The sequence below is a fragment of the Thermobia domestica genome, chromosome 3 (genome assembly GCF_964235325.1).
Source record: "Thermobia domestica chromosome 3, izTheDome1.hap1.1, whole genome shotgun sequence".
NCBI classification, from domain to species: domain Eukaryota; kingdom Metazoa; phylum Arthropoda; class Insecta; order Zygentoma; family Lepismatidae; genus Thermobia; species Thermobia domestica.
Window position 1 is genome coordinate 253,199,665 of NC_137456.1, and position 17,928 is coordinate 253,217,592.

Here is a 17,928-nt window from a genome sequence, read left to right on the forward strand (position 1 = left end):
TGGAAGCGATTGAACCATTATAATTGATATCATCTCGACATTTGCTTGGTGTAAATGAGGAAAATCCAGGTAAACCTTACGCCGGATGGCTGGCCTTTTACACTTTTCAACCTAATGTCTTTACCATGATTCGAACCTGAGAGCACTCGCACCAAAGACAAGAGCCTTAGCGACTACGAAGAGCGGGGTCACTCATTTAACTTAGTGTTTTATTAAATCTTTATATTTTTTACTTTAAGGATCACATGAGGTAAATGTTGTTTATAATTTATATTAATTCTCTGCGTAATGTATGGTATATCTTTGTTTCACTTCAGTTTCATAGACTATAAGACAAATTCTGACCAAACCATATAATATTTAATAAATAATTTCGTTACAGTTTCGGCAAAGTACCATTGCCTTCATCAGACACATTATAAAATACAATTTCTATGACTACAGCTTATGTATCTCAGAAAATGAGAGCAGATCATATCTAGGAACAAATTAGACGCGTCCTTTCATTTTAAACGATTTTAAAATTTTTTAACAATTTATGGAAGAGAGAGCATAGGAGAAAAAAACAGAAGTCCTGAAGAACTTATTGAGGAAAGGAGGAATAAGAACATACAGAAAAGGGAGTAAAAGAATGTTAAATTTATTGAAAAGGAAGAAAAGAAAGGAAACGGATATTAAACTAAGTGATGAAGGAGTTGTATAAAGAATTAAATGAAAAGTATGCAGTATGAGTTATGTAGAAGAAACAGGAAAGAGGTTGGAGGAAAGGATTAAACAACATAAGGACGACGTGAGATTGAAGAGGGATAGTAACGCAATATATAAACATGTGAAGGAGACAGGATATGTAATAGACTGAAAAGGTGCAGAGGGGCTAGGAAGAGAGAGAAGGAGCATTGTAAGAAAATAGAAAGAAGCTGAATGAATACGAAAGGAAGAAAGCGAGGAGCTAATGAACTGGAATAGTGGACTAAATATACATAATATATAGAGAAGGATACTGGATAAAACATAGAAGTAAGAAAAGATAACATAGGTGTATTTTATAGCAGATAGCCAATTAAAAGTTTCAGGTTCTCTAAAGTGAAAATTGTTCATTATAATAAGACAGATGTGCCATATGTAATCAATTAAAAATTGTTAAAAATGAAAGGACGCATCTAATTGGTTCATAGATATGAACTCTTCTCGTTTTCTGAAATACACAAGCTGTAGTCTTAGAAATTGTATTTTATAATGTGGCTGATGAAGACAAAGGTACTTTGCCGAAACAGTAACGAAATTATCTATTAAATAGTAGATGCTTTGGTCAGAATTTGTCTTTTATTTTATACAAGAAGTTCCAAAGCTAAAATGAGTGATTTTCAGTTTTATATTCAAGAAAATAATAATTCAAACTCAGTAATAAACATGAAAAAAAAATAAGACATGTGAATAAGAGCAATAAATTAGCCAATAAGTTCAAGAGATTTTTAATAAAATATATATATATGTATATATATGGGATGTTTTTGATGTATTACAACTCTCTTGATCTATAGAATGAGTATCACATGGCAAACAGACTTGGGAAACTGATATACATATATGAAGCCATCTATGTAACATAGTTAACAAAGTGATGTTTTAAGTAAAACATTAATATAATCTCTGGAAAAAGAGAAACAAAATATGTGATTTCTATACAATATACATACACCCTCTGTCTTCTTTGATACATTTTTTTTACCAATCGTGCTTATGTATTCTATATACAATTTCGACATCACAAACCTTTTTCTTAAAATTGAACAACTTTAAAATAAGTTTCACTTCAACTTCCTTCAAAAACAGAATAAATAAACCAAACATCATCATTTTTGAAGATCACAAAAAAATATACATACAATGCTACAAATACTATTCGAAATATTTCTGCTTCTTTCTTTCTTTCTTTCTTTCTTTCTTTCTTGTTTTTTATATAAAAGAGTGTACTTCATTGTTCATTTTTTGTTAAACAAAATAATTCAACTTATAGCTAAAACATCTACAACATCAAAAATAATATTTTCTTCTTTTCTTTTTGTTTCTTTTGGTAACATCTATGAGTAGAAAATGGGTTAGATGAGATCTAACTACCAATTTTTTTTTTAATATACATGTTTTTTGGTTTGTTTCAGTCTTCTTACACAGGCTATAAAAATAGTGTTTGATAATTTTTTTGAGGGATAAAATGCCTGTGGTAAGTCAAAAAATTATTTTCAGCTAGCTTTCTACTTTTTTTTGTATGTAAATGCTTCTATACGGAATTGATTATTCACTTATGCACTTTTCTTTTCATATTAACTTATATACTGTATATGCTTATATATATATATATGTATAATATGTATGTGTACTTGTTTATTTGAAGTTTATTCGGGCAAAAAACTGTCACGGAAGCAAGATTTTGTTTTACAATTTTTTCTTCTTGGTTTCTAATGGGTTTGATTGTTGTTCTCCGATTGTGATATTGTTTAAGTACATATTTTTTAGGCACAAACACCACAAACTCACAACACAGACGGTTACTACGCAAGAAAACAGTTATTTGGAGGGTATAATGGCAATCTTATGTGAACACTTAGCACATTGACATACAATAACATCATGTTTTGTTTGTTTATCATCCAGCGTATTTACAGCAGTTTATTTAGTGCACGTGGAACTTTTTTTTTCCTTTTTGACGTTTTCTTTCCCTCCATTAAATTTTTCGATAATCAACCGCAAAATATACTAAGAACCTCGAACACAGTTGAAGCACTAAGGCTTCTGCACAGATGGTGCTACGATGGTGCTTCGTCCGTGCTTCCCTGTGATGGCTTCCGAACACTGGCGTCTGTAGGAAATCCTTGACTGCTTCTCTCACGTCTCCAAGAGCTCCTGTTCCATTTCTTTATCCGGCTTCCAGTGCGTTCCTACGGTCAACAGAGACAAACATGATTAGGTATTCATTTACTAAGAGCAGATTATAAATACACTCAATATTGGAATATATATAAATGGTTATAAAAGTAATAAAAACACTTAAAGTTTGCAAGACGATGTGTTGGAGATAGTATTAAGAAAACATGTGCTGCGCTTGGCCGTTCTTAACCTAGGTTACCATGTTGCAAGAATCTTGTAGCTGTCATTATAAAATCTTACAACTCCATCCTTCTATTCATTGTATACACAGTACAACTTTCTGAAAGCAAGAAAAATATATCAATCCATGCAGCCCTGCACTGTAGTGGACAAATAGTGAACCTCCTAATTAAAAATGTGTATTTTGGAACGCTTCCCTTCCCCGTACAAAAGAATATCCGTCGTTTAGGAAGCGGCGAAATTGATTTTTTCTATATGTCAGTGGGAGGGTGATAGCAGGTAGCAAGCAAAACGACCCAGAAAGTTGTACATGGTTTAACTCCTTGCCAGATGAAAAAAAGTTTCATGTCCCTTTTAAGACTATGTTTACATGGAGAAATATTGTAGGGTTGCAAGATATTTTAAATGACAGCTACAAGATTCTTACAGCATGGCAACCTAGCTTTACTGATGTATTAGGTGATCGCATATAATGTGTCAGGTGAAGTAGAACGGAAGTGTGTGTTGAAGTGGGAAATAGTGATGATGCAAAATGGGAGATCTCTATGAGTTTCACTGACGTCTAATTGTAGGAGCAAGATTAGTTGACGCAGATACAATGTAAGATGGCCAATGTGTTATGTGTATCACAAATAACAGTGTCCAATGCGATGAGATCTTACAGACTCATGGTAAAACAATATCGGCGAAAAGTAATATTGGACGGAAGACAAATCACACTTATAGGAATCACCTGGCCTTGAAGAGAATTCTCAACAAAAGCTGTAGAGCGAATGTTGCAAAAGTGCCTACGGAACTGAATCAACAACTGGCACAGCGTATTGTGGCAATCACAGTACATAATTGCATAACATGGACAGCAGGGGCCTCACTTGAGGAGGAAAGAAGGCAATTGAACCCTGAATTTGAGAAGTCCATACTATTTAATCGATTGTATATTTATATAGTAGTAAATAAAACGTGAAACTTTATGTCGGTGGAGCAACTTGACCCTTCTTCCCCTTGCAAAATCGGAAATGATGCTACTGATACACAATCAGGTTGCAATTTCCAAACCGTTAATCATCAACAACAGTGCTTTAGCGAGACGAAAATAGTAGCGAGAACATGGAAAATGGGATGCTGATGATTGGAAATAAGTAATATGATTCAATGACTCATTTATTACCTTATTTTTAACTGCAAGTGATGTTTATCTATGGTGAACGTCCAAAAAATTTTATACTCTGAACTATCTCCTTCCTACTGCAGAACACGGCGGCGACTCCGATGATGGACCTCAAGTTCCTGATATTCCCCATAGATCCTATGATTACGTTTGAAATACACTTTATCGACAGTGGTTATATTGACATGACTTTATATCTGTAAATCATATTAAAAAATCAGGGGCGTCGTTAAGGGGGGGTAAAGGGGGGGAGCCTCCCCCCCCAAAGTTACCAATCGCTTGACAAGTTGGCAAATTAAAATACATAGTTGGCAATTTGAAGAATGCCGTTTTGTTCAATTGACTTATTCGGTTTAACATTTTCTTAGGTAGCCAGTTGCTGTAAAACATTATCAGTTCTTTTATAGACTTGGCATAAATTTTGTGTAGTTACCTATCTTGAAATAAATTGATTTATTCGTTTAAAGCTTCTTTACTTGTTGCAAGTGATTACACTTCACTTTTCTTCATTTGATATTCGTAAACATTTTGAAGAATCTTTAATGAAAATCGGAAATTGTACCACTGACAAAAGCAGAATGGAGTTGGCATGCAAAGACAGACAGAAAAGGCGTTTCGGTGGCAAGTAGAGAATTTACGCAAAAGCATTTGATACAAGAGCGTATACAAGGCAACAGGTAGTGACTGAAAGAATTGATATTAATAAAACAAGAACAAGGCAGTGACTGGTTAGTATTAAGCCTACTGTTCGTCCCGTATAAAACGGGACAGTCCCGATTTTGGGCCCGAGAATACCGCGTCCCAATAAATTTAGTCAGGACAGGCAAATGTCCCATATTTTAATTCCATCCCATTTCTCCTATCAATATAAGCTCATTCGGAAAGTAATGAAGTGGCTGGGATAATGCGAATGAACGATAAAGTGTAGCATGTAACAGTTTTGATCAAGTTATCACAATGCCCTGTCCGACTTGATAGCGAGCGAAATTTGCAACAATGCTTTTTCCATTGTACCTGGTGGAAACTCGGATACTCTCCAACATAAAAAAAAGAAAAAAAAGTAAGATGGCTTTGAGTGTTTCTACATGTACAAGCACAGGAAAGATGAGTGACTTTTTCTTCATAGAGACATTAAATAAAGTAACAAGAATTATAATATTTTTGAGATGTTATGGGCACAGAATTGTGCTTGGTCCAGGGCTTAGAAATATGTAAATCTGGTCCTGATAATTATACACGACACAAGGAGAAAAATCAACTTTTCATCAGATTAAACTGACAAACGTAATTTTGGCAAATACTACCATGTAAATAAATATTGCTAAACACGCGAAGAATATTGAATGTAGATTGTATGACTGATTTGAACCGTTTGCATATTGTTTTTCTGTAAAGCATTTATATAAGACATTATCTTAAGTTTTTAAGGCATTTTTTTATTGTAGTTGGATTGTAAACATCTTCAGTCCGTCAAGTTAATTGCAGGGAACGACGAGAGAAAAGTAGCTGCAGCTTAGGAAACTTCCGCCTATTATATTGTTGAAAAAAATAAATGTTGGCTAGGCTAAAGGAGATGGTGATGATGAGAAATGAATGAAATGGTGGAATGAAGAAAGTGGGAGGAAACGGGAGAACCCCGATACGCACACGGTGTTTTTCCACTACAAAGCTCACTGGAAGTGAGCTGGGATCGAACCAAGGATCCCATGCACCAGAAATGAACGCTATACCACTGAGCCACCGCGGCCTATTATACTGTTATTCATAACCAGAGGTACAGTTTATTGGATTTTGTTGGAAAATTTTTTGGGGGAAAGGGGATCTAAGATCCCGTATTCCCATGAAGAAAACATGGCAGGTTTATTAGTATAAACCTTTTACTATGTATAGTATGTGAATTTGACAAATTTAAGAGTTTTTTTCTAATAGTAAAGTGTCAAAGGGAAGTAGATTTTTATACCAGAGTGAATATACTTTGTATTGTGTAACCGTGTATGCTTTGTGTGTGAATAAACCTTTCGCTTTGAAACAAAAGGTGATCATATTAATATAGAGGACAAGGATAGCGTATTTCAGTTCTGTTTTGCAGTAAGACTTTCTATTTACAGGGCTTTTCGAGTAGGGAGAACTGAACAAAAGTGTGTTTTGGGAATGATATCATCAGTGCCTTGCATAACGGGGGTGATAGCTCCGGGCTCCGAAGAAAGGGGGCGCAAAATTGGGGAGAAAAATGAAAAAAGAGAATGAAAGAAAAAGAGAGACAGGAAAAATTATTTGGAATACAACTAGTATGTACTTAAATCCTCTTTCTGCTTTAGGAAATGGTCCTATAATGTTACTCATGTTAGGAAAATATATGTGCACATATATAAAATGGAAGGAAAAAGTAATAAAAGGTGTTCAAAATCAAGGAAAAGCAGGGTTTATTTTTGAAAATTTTCTTACGCTTCGCGCCAACCATGGTGGCGCTTCGCGGATGATCTGTCCCCTAACTCATATGTACGAGGACGCCGTCATACTCTCGCCCCGGCTGCTGATTTTCCATGGCACGGCACAGGGGAACACAGTAGGTTTCTGGAAATGTTGTTCGATGGACGAAAGCTACAATTCATGAGTCAAGTCGTTCTGTCTCTTCCGCTATGAACCTAAGTGCATTTTGGGGGGCCAAACAATACGTCTGCTGGGTGAAAGCATAGAACGGTGTGTGTTTTACTTCATTTTCATACAAATGTGTTGCCTTTCCTACTTCATTTTTAATCACGTAGTTGGTTCTTTTGGAAAGTAAAACAAAAATTGCAATTCTTCCTTTCTTTATAGTATTTATAAGTCAAAGCATTACGTAATCATTGTATGTTACTTACGTAGCTCATGGGGGAGCAAGCGGGGCACGTGCCCCGGGCTTGTGGTTGGAGGGGCGCCTAAAAGGGAGGTTATATATTAGTATTTTTCTTGCTGGTATTTAATAATTTTCATCAGAGTGCGAAATTATGAAATCGAAGTGGGAGGAGACTGGAGGACAGAAAAGAAAAAAACTCTCCGCATTTCTGGTGAGGACTGACTGGCGCAGACTATCAAAACTAGCCATAAGTTGTCAAATTAACAGTTGTACATCGTGGGAGATGATAGTGATTCTAAGTTGAGGTGTGAAACTTTACTCGAAACCGGGGGCTGTTCGTCCGTCACTCAGATGGGGCACGGAATGGGGCGAATATGAAAATAAGGTTGCTGTGAAGTTTTCCGCAGAGTTGGTAAAAGTGAGACTAAGATTTTCGAAACACTTGATATATATATATATATATATATATATATATATATATATATATATATATATATATATATATATATATATATATATATATATAATCAAGACTTGGCAATTTCAAGTTTCATCCCCCCCCAATCTTGTAATGCTCGCTACGCCGCTGTCAAAAATCAAACTTTGACTGATGAGAGTGAGCTAAACAAAGTGTTAACTTCCTTAACATCAACTAGAGAGAGCTAAACAAAATGTCAGTTTTTTCAACATCAACCTGTGACTACACTACTCAATCATAATAGAACAGCAGTTTACGGGATTATTTCATTTATGGTCTCGAGTATGTTTACTGTTGACACTTTCATTGGACGCTCTATTAACTTTTAATTTTAGTCTAAATGTCTGTCTTCTACTAGTGTAATTTGTTTTCCGTGAGAGACTCGAAATTCAGAGGCTAAGCTTTCTTGTTTATTTAAGGAATGCTAGTTATTATTATTATTATTATTATTATTATTATTATTATTATTATTATTATTATTATTATTATTATTATTATTATTATTATTATTATTATTATTATTAGTAGTAGTAGTAGTAGTAGTAGTACTAGTAGTAGTAGTAGTAGTAGTAGTAGTAATAGTACAGTGCCACCGAGCACTGGCTCCCTTTTTCTGAGGCCGCTAGTATCGTTTGTTTACATGCTAGCATGCGATTTAAAGCGTTAGGAAACTAAACGTGGTAGAGACAAAACCAGAAAGTAATTGAGAATCAGTAGCAGTAGCAGATAATACTTGTTGTTAGTGCTCGATACCTTATTTTTCTTAAACGATCGGCATACGAACAACAGAAAGAATGATTATTTCAGAAATAATAAAAACTTGTGCTTTCTTCTAATATTAAACAAAATGGCATGACCATTTGAAAATAATTTATTATTATTATTATTATTATTATTATTAGTAGTAGTAGTAGTAGTAGTAGTAGTAGTAGTAGTAGTAGTAGTAGTAGTATCTAATAATTATGACGCATTTGTTGTGTCAGAGGCGACGCAAGCGGTGAGCGATGATCCAGGGCAGACCCATCGATTCAATAATTAATAATGTAAATACAAACAATTATGAATTCGGACTTGTTCACATAAAACATTACATAATGATGTCTTGAAAGAAACTTATCATATATTCATGTAATATTAGAACATTGCAATAATGAAAGCAAACAAATCTTTCATTTGTTTAGCACTAGTAACACCGTTGCGGTTAATTGATTTCGAAAATGAATTATTATTATTATTAGCTATTTGAAAAAAACGAAGGTGTTACAAACTTCTCTTGCCTAGGGATCCGCGAACATTTCTCCCCAAGGGCATCGTAAGAGTTACTACACCGCGAGCTGTAAGTTGCCAAAACGAATTGGAATTAATTTTTTTATAATGAGCAGCATTCGAAAAATACTTCTGTCCTTCGCAAGTGTAATGTTATACTGCAGTCTATCATTTTTATAAACCTCTCAGATTTTACCATGATTTTCAACATTGAAGCGAATGAGAATGCCGACTGATTTTGTTTTTCTTTCTTTCTTTGCCGGAAACAAAGGAGATATCTGCGGTAGATAAGATATGAAGCAGAGGTGAAAAGTAATGTTCAGGTGGTGAGGTCAATGCATGCACCCCGCCGATTTCGGTGAACTAGAAACACCTGACAACTCCTTGTCATACTTTTCGTGGGAACATTCGAAATTCCAGTACAATCAATCGCTTCGCACAATTGTCATACTAGTAACAGAGCGTTAAACTACACAACGAGCGATTCACTTGGGGCGCAGATTATTGCAAAATATTCTGTAGTTGGTAACCCTGTTGCCAAATGATGTTTTGGTGTTAGTTTCACTTGTGGCCACGACCCGCTCACCGCTCTGTCGACCTATAGCAATAATAATAATAATAATAATAATAATAATAATAATAATAATAATAATAATAATAATAATAATAATAATAATAATAATAATAATAATAATAGTAGTAGTAGTAGTAGTAGTAGTAGTAGTAGTAGTAGTAGTAGTAGTAGTAGTAGTAGTATAATTGTAGTGGTAGTGGTGGTGATGATGATGGTGATAGCGTTCTTAGTTTGCACCACTGAATGATAAACGTGGTATTTCAAGTTTAACAGGTAGATTAGAAATATAATAATCTGAGTAGTGCTATTTAAAAAATGTACGTAACTTTATTTTGGGTTGGCAACACCATTAATCTGGTGATATTGCATAGTACGTCCAACAATGTCCCATCATCTATATTTTCATCGTGTAGAATTTCAGCATATCTTTTGCATTAGTTTAAAAATTACAAAGGTCTTTTAAGATAAATGAGCTACGTTCTATAATTAATGACTTAATTTACTATTTCCATAAGCGTAACTTTTGGAAAACAATAGGATACAAAATTTTGCAACGCAATACTTTAAAGATCAGTTCGGACAATAACGATGCCTAATGAGGTTTTTCTACATAAAAACTAGTATTAAAGAAATAAATAAAAGTAATTTTGAACATTGTTATGATAATTATTTATAATGTGCTAGTGTTCTTATAAAATATTAGCATTTACTTTATTAATATAGTAATAAATTTTTACCTTATAAATTTTGGTAACATGAAAATTTATTTTACGAGTTGAAAAAATGATTGTTTATGTTGTTTTGTGATATGTTTAACCTATGAAAATTAGGAAAAACTCCTTACTTGAGAGAGAAATAGCACTAATATGTATATATTGTTTGTCGCTGAAATATACTTAAGAACAAAGATTCTTTTATCGATAAAAGTGAAAATGAAAAAATGGAATTTAAGAAACCTTAATTTTATGACATTTGGTCTAACAAAATATTTTTCTTATTGAAATACAAATAATACCATCATTTATGTGAACAAGAATTTTTTCAGGAGAAAAGAAACCCACATCAACCTTTGATATTTTGTAGATTAAAAAATGTAATTTCAACAAAAAGTTAGAGGTATTACTCAGTTAAATAATAAATGTTCCCCTAAGAACTCTTCATACAGAATATCTCATGAATGAGAAAGAGAATATCTCATTTTTCTTTTCATTTTTAGCGTTACCCTCTATGTCATGTAATCAACATTGTATATGTGGTGATTTTTTAACTTGAGACGACAAAACATCTGAAGAACGAAGCATAGGACACAAAAATGTTCAAAATAAAAAAGTTGATATTTTGGAGGGGAAAATTCAACTGTGATAAAATTAACTCGCTTCCATCCCTGGGAGATGAGTGGGGAGAACTTTGAAAAATTTAATGTGAGGCATTTTTATTGCAGATTTGGATTCTACGGGGAAAATTAAATAAATTTTATTTAACCTTTTTGAATAGTGCTAGATAGCGTGTAATCAGTGAAAACTAGTTTCAATAATGTTTTTTTATTTTTTTTTTTTTCGATTAGGATCCACACGTTTCATTTCATAATATATCTGCGTTTAATAGTTCCAATCTTTTGCCTTAAAAGTTTTCTCGACTCATGATGGATGGAGCTACATTCAGCAAGAAGTGAAGTTCCTTTCTTTCAAGGGGAAAACCTATGTCTTACTATTTATGCTTCATCACTGATAAAAACCTAATATATGGGCCGCGGTGGCTGAGTGGTAGAGCGTTCACCTCTGGTGCATGGGGTTCTTGGTTCGATACTAGCTCGCGCCAAGTGACTTTGTGTTGGGCAAAAACCGTGTGCGTTTGTATTTTCGGGGTTTTCTCACTTTCGTCATTCCACTATTTCATTCATTTCTCATCATCATCATCTCCTTTAGCCTAGCAGGCATAAAACGTGGGACGTAAAACTTAAAAGATTTCATTTCATTTCAAAAGTTAATATGATGGAACCTGTGCTTCGTACATTATCTCAGTATAGGGGCGCTTGTTTTCGGTACGTGCCCTTGTCTCTCACCTTTTAGTTATATTAAGTGTTCAAGTTTATTACCTTCAACTTCCATGCATTTATTGATTCACGCATGCTTTCAAGAATTCTTGTTATTTTATCTTTAAGAAAATCCAATTAAGAAATTTGGCGATGTAAGGTCCTCCTAGATCATCCATAAATTAGAATCGTTTTGCTTTTCTCTTACTTACGGAGTAGGACTTAAAAATATCAACAGGAAACATAACAAAATAAAATAAGAGAACTACGCAAAACTAGTTCAAAAACAACAAATAAAATAACTCTACGTATGTAGTCAAAAATATCCAATTAAATGTGGTCTCGAGAGTATATAAAATGTGAAATAAAATATATTTCAACAGTAATACTAAATAAACTACTTAAGCGACTGATAAACAAACATCTTGAATAGTTAGATTAACATCTTCCTTAATTAAAGAAGTAAGTACCAAATATAAGTTACTATGGGCGTAGACCACGGCGAGATGCAACCAATAAAATCCTTGCCAGCCAACTACGATTACCACAGCACGTTGCACCAAATTGCACTACATATACGACACATCTGAATTGTCTGAATTCACATCGAATGCAGAGGTATCTTTCACGCCCTGCAACAAATCGAGGAAACGTTTAAGATAAAAGATTAGCTGTTTATCGAAGATTTATTATGAAACGAAACGTGGGGGCTCCCAATTGAAGAAATCTTAGTGATACTAGTTTTCACTGATGAAATCGACCTCTATAACAAATCGAAAAAATGTTTCGAATATAATTTACTTATGATTTTCCGTAGAATCTGAATCTGCACTAAAAATAGGGGTTCCCTCTTATGTTTTCAAAGTTGCCCCCACCCAAGGTGGCGGTCTAATTTTATCAGATAAATTCCCCCCTCCAAAATAATACATTTTTATTTTAATTTTTTTCGTCCGATGCTTATTTCTCCAGATATCTTGCATTCTCAAGTTGAAAAGCTCACCATAAACTCATCATAAAAACTCACTATATATAATGATAAATATTTTCTATCATTTTTTAAGTATACTATTTTTCTAAGTGTGCCTTTCCTAGGATTTTAGGTTGTCTAGTTCCTCACTTATTACATTTAATTTCGTCAGATTATAAAATATATATCGTTTTCATGAAGACAGCAAAAGCATTATTATACAATACAACTAAAAGGAAGTATAATTTTATTTTTAACACAATACCAACCTTATGTATTCCCCAGTGATGAATAATATCTACTTTTTAAACTTCTCATTAAAAAAAAAATCTTCCAAATTTTAAATTCTAATGATGTTGATTATTCACATTTAATACATAGCACTTTGATGGCATCATTAATTTTAAATTTAATTTATAACAGTTATTTAAATGTTAACAGGGCAAACTATGGCAATATCTATCTATCTATCTATCTATCCATCTATCTATCTATCTATCTATCTATCTATATATATATATATATATAATTCCTTTATAATATATATACTTATGACCCTAAAGTGCACTTTTGATACAATATGAAATGAAAACTTCATCTTTCGGATTAACGAAACCAAACTTCAAGAACCTGGCGAAAAATTTGTTTAAACACGTTTCTTCTTATCCAGCAACCAGCATCAGAAGGTTGTATGCATTTAAATTCGATGTAAGTTTCCAGAGTCAATGTTGTCATAACAATTCTGTAACTAGTTTGGTGGTTTTTCTTTAAAAGAAAAAAATCTTAATGCACAAACATTATGTTATTAATGTGCAAACATTTTTCTTATTCTCAATAAAATAAAAGTTTCTTCGGCACAAATCCAATATAAAAAAGAGTAAATGATGTTATTATCTATATACAAAATTATGTACCGGTAATTATTTTTCTCAACCTTATATACATTACAAAATATGATCCCGTATGAAAAAAACGCCTTATAAGTGAATTGGTTCATTTATATAAATAAAATCGTTAATAATGTCCTCACACTTCTTTCCGTATTGACACCCTGGTATTTGGTACAGTACCTATTATATTAGAGCTAAGAACCCTGGTCTCAATACGGTAAAAAGAAATCTAGATAAAGAGTGGGAGAATATTATTAACAATTTTATTAACAAAGATGAATCAATTCACATATAAGGCATTTTATATGCGGGATCGTATTTTGTAATGTATATAAAGTTGGGAAAATAATTACATAATTTTGTACATAGATACTAACTTAATTTATTTTCTTTTATATAATGGACGTACACAAAGTTGACTTTCTAACATTAGATTGCATTTAAATGCATAGAAGCTTCTGGTGCTGAGGGCTGGATAAGAAAACACATGTTTCAACAAATTTTCTGCCAAGTTTCTGAAGCTTGGTTTCGTTAACATTAAGTTTTAATTTCATATTGATTCAAAAGTACTTTAGGGTCATATATAATATACAGAAAATAGATATATTATATTCCCGTAGATTGTCCTGTTAACGTTTGAAGAACTGTTATACGAGGCCTATTTTTTAAGTAATGTCCGATTGTTAAATAGAAACAAAACTAGTAAAGATAGTGCCATAAATTTTTAGTTATTTCCTCTGCATACATTAAGAACAGTAAACCAAGATTAAATCATTTAAAGAACTAGGCCTACGTTTTACGTTAATGTATTGTTTATTTTAAACGTTGTATGTATGTATGTATAGTGTGTATCGTTTATGTTTCCCGCAATTACATCTTGGACTTCCTTTTACAATAATAAATTTTTAAAATGTACATCACAATACGTTCTAAAATTTATCTTAAAATATGTACAATATTTTTAATCTTGGACTTCCTTTTTCTATAATAAATTTTTAAGACGTACAATACAGTACATATAAACGTTTATAAAGTAAAGGCCTATACTAAGAGATGATACTTTGATTGAATATAGTTTAATGTCTCTGTGAGACAAGACCTATTGCTTAAATTCAAATTCGAACTACACATACCTTGAATCGAGCTCGGACCACGCGCACAGAAAACACAAAATTTAGCCTCTTGGCCGAAGGGACACATTATAGTCGAGTTGAGATTTTTAAATATATAGTTTTTAATTCCTTCAAAAGCATGTACCTGTAATGTTTGCGTTTTGCGTCTCGTGTATGTTACTTCGTTTCACTTGGTTTAATAAATTTCCTCCCTAAATATTTAATACATTCACGATACAGTCTATATATAGTTAGTACTAGCGTCATGCACATACGAAGGAATTTATTCCGAGATGGAGTCAAAGCTTTTGTGAGGGGGTCCAAATTCCATATGAGGAAAAATTATATTAAAATTTGCAAAATCATTCCTTAAATTAGACTTAATTTACAGAAAAGTCGGAATTTCGGGAAAGGGAGTCCGGACCTCCAAGACCCACCCCCTTGTTCTTGATTACCTTAGTGTTTTCAAGTGTTCACGGCTTGAACAACTACCATAAGAGAAGTCTTAGGCAATTATACTAAATAAATAAAGTATAAAAAGTTCCATAATGTATAAAGTGATTCTTAAGACCATATTTTACTGTTACATAGTTACATAAACAGAGAAACAACTTGACAAGTAAACACTAAATTTCTGAATATTCTTACTTTCAGAAAAAAAATTCTATTGTTTTGTTTGCACTTTTGTAAGTACATTTGTTTCTTCCTTTTTGGAAAATATTTTTCCATTGTTTTTTCCACTGAATGGGTTTTTCAGTACCGAATCAAGTATATATTATCAGATTTGCTGAGAGTACTGAAAAATATTATTTCCAAGACGTGTTCGATTATATCTATGTTTCGAATCTAAAGTACTTCTTCAATAAGCCATTTTAATATTCTTTTCCTGAAGCCTTAATATCCATACACTTCTTTGATTAATACTTTAGTGCAAACTTTACGGTTTACTGAATAGCAAACGTCTAATGATCTCCTCTATCTCTTCATTGCTGAACTCATACTCAGTTGATCGTAAATTTCTTGTATTTCATTTCATTATTTTTGCTTGAAATTTCAATTTTGTATTATTTATCGTAAATATATGAGATGTGCAATTACATTTCCCACGCATCATAAATTCTTAACATTTATCTTTGGGTTGGTTTTGTTTTTAGAACTGAGGCTATATTAAACGTGAACCTACAATTTACGGTGGAATCCGGACCACCGTAATGCATTCAAATTTCAAAGTTCTTTTACTGGGAATGGGATCCAGTTGCACGCGCTAGCCACTACAGTAATGGGGAGGCATATTTTATCTGTGTTTCAAGTAACGTGAGGGAGGTCATATTTTATCTGTGTTCCAAGTAACGTGTGAAGGCATATTTTATATGTGTCTCAGGTAACGTGAGGGTAGGCATGTTTATCTGTGTTTCAAGTAACGTGAGTTAGGTCTAATATCTGTAAAATAATTTTTCTTGCAGCTTCATAAAGTGAAAAGTTCATATTGTGTACTCAAAACCTAATAAAAAAACTAGGGTTGTTTCGCTTAAATAATAATACGAAATTATATCAATATAAAAAGTGACACAGGAAATAGTATAAAACATTAGAATGTGTACACACAAATAATTTTTGTTCATTTGCCAAAAGTTAAGGAGAAAGTATACATCTAATATTTTATACATTGCTTGAAGAATTAATTTTCGGAATGGGTATTCTTCAGTTCGAATCAAGACTGAAAATACACTCTAATAATATAAGTATTGTTAACGTAACATGAATTTTACTAGATAGTGGTATGAGATATTATCGCATACTGATCCTATCATTTATTTTGCACAATAATATTCAAATTTTACGAAATACAAAATTATAAAAGTGTGTAGTAAAATAATCTATGTATATTCCTTCTGTTATTCTGTTTCATGATAAGAAAAGTTACTAAAGTGATTCACTATTCTAAGACTATTCTTCATGCAGGGTGAAAATGACATGGATCTACAGCTGCAATTCCCAGGGTAAGTTGATCCTGGATAAAGCTTCTAGGGAAAAGTTCTCTATTCTAACTTTCATGCAGAATATGAAAGCGAACAAAAAACAAAAATGTTGAATAAGCTTTAATTTCATCCCACACATACACACAGCACCACTGCTTATCTTCCTGGTTTTTATGTTTGTTAGATCACTCTTGCCTGACCATGTCTTTTCAGTTCATCTTTATCTTTTCTTTCTGTTTTTTTCCCATATCCATATTTCAACAAACGATTGATATTTTTTTCTTCCAAATCATACTCATACACTTTCTGTTAAGTTCTATCATTCCATAGCTTAGTAAGCCATTCATCATCTATTTTCTTAAGTCACCACTTAACACTTGGCTCAACTTATAATGATTCTTCATTTCTGTTACAGCTCCTTTCCCTAACTTCTGTTCCTTCTCAATACTCATCAACTTCTAGTCCTGTCTTCCTTCTCAATCCATTCTCGAAACATTACGTCTTCCTAAAAATATCCTTGTATCTGGTAAGATTCCTGGTAAGATTGTCTGGTAAGATTTCTCACTCTCGTACTCAGACTTTCAGTTTCAAAGCATCTTCACTCACGCTCCTCTGCATGCGCTCAATTAATTCATCGCCATCATTCAAAACCTACCACGATTCTTACCTTCAATTGTTCAGCTTAGAGTTCCCTTTTTACGCCTTCTTTTAAATCCGAGGCATGATCACTTCTCTGAAACGTTAAAATTTATATTCAATATACCTACAAAATCTAGGGCAATCTAGGACAATATCAACTATGATGTTGGGTTCCGTGGTTAAAACAACGTGGATAACAGAAGGCAAATATTAAAAGACATTTAAGTAATAATGTCATGCTTACTTCTTTCAATGGAGAACAATTTCTTAACTTCAGTAATCTAGTCTACTTTCATAAGAAATGGATAAAATAATGAAGGAGTTTCATCATTTAAGACAGAATTTACTATACTTAAAAGAAAGATAACAAAAAGAATTGTTAACAAAATTTGTTTAAATAGTTGTATCATTTTATATGGCTTCTTTTTGGGAGGAGAGGGATTGAGCGTAGTGTTGCTGCTTAATATGTGAGTAGTGGTATTGGCAAACCTCGAATATTCATTGTTTCCAAATGTCAATTTCAGATTTTCAAATAAAGTTGTTTGTTTGTTATACTATTTATTGCAATTGTTGTTTAGATTCTCCTACACTGTATTTAATTTTAGGCATCTAATTCTGAAGAAATAGAATTTCCAGATGTTATTTTCAAGGTTTGACTTGTTGACTTGTTCTATGTGTCATTTTTCTTTAAACGTGTATTTCCAGAGTCTGATACTGTACATTTGGTTTGTTTCTTTTCCTTTTTTATACGGTACATTTCGTCAATAAACTAATTTAATTATATACAAATAAATCATGTACTGGAATAAGAGATAATTTTTTTAAAGAATTAACAAGTATTTTTAGAGTTAATGTTTGAAATCAAACAATTCATATTATCCG

At 32.7% G+C, this 17,928-nt stretch overlaps 1 protein-coding gene across 4 annotated transcripts in view; it reads right to left on the minus strand.

Moving 5' to 3' along the window:
- Positions 1 to 2,249: 2,249 nt before the first annotated feature.
- LOC145681022 (transmembrane protein 117-like) overlaps positions 2,250 to 17,928 on the minus strand; it is a 483,227-nt gene continuing 467,548 nt past the window's right edge. For all 4 annotated transcript variants that reach the window (XM_081752312.1, XM_081752315.1, XM_081752314.1 and 1 more), the window contains one exon: positions 2,250 to 2,936. In XM_081752312.1, the coding sequence (XP_081608438.1) occupies positions 2,805 to 2,936 (132 nt within the window). In that variant the 3' untranslated portion in view covers positions 2,250 to 2,804. The remainder of the gene's footprint in view (positions 2,937 to 17,928) is intronic.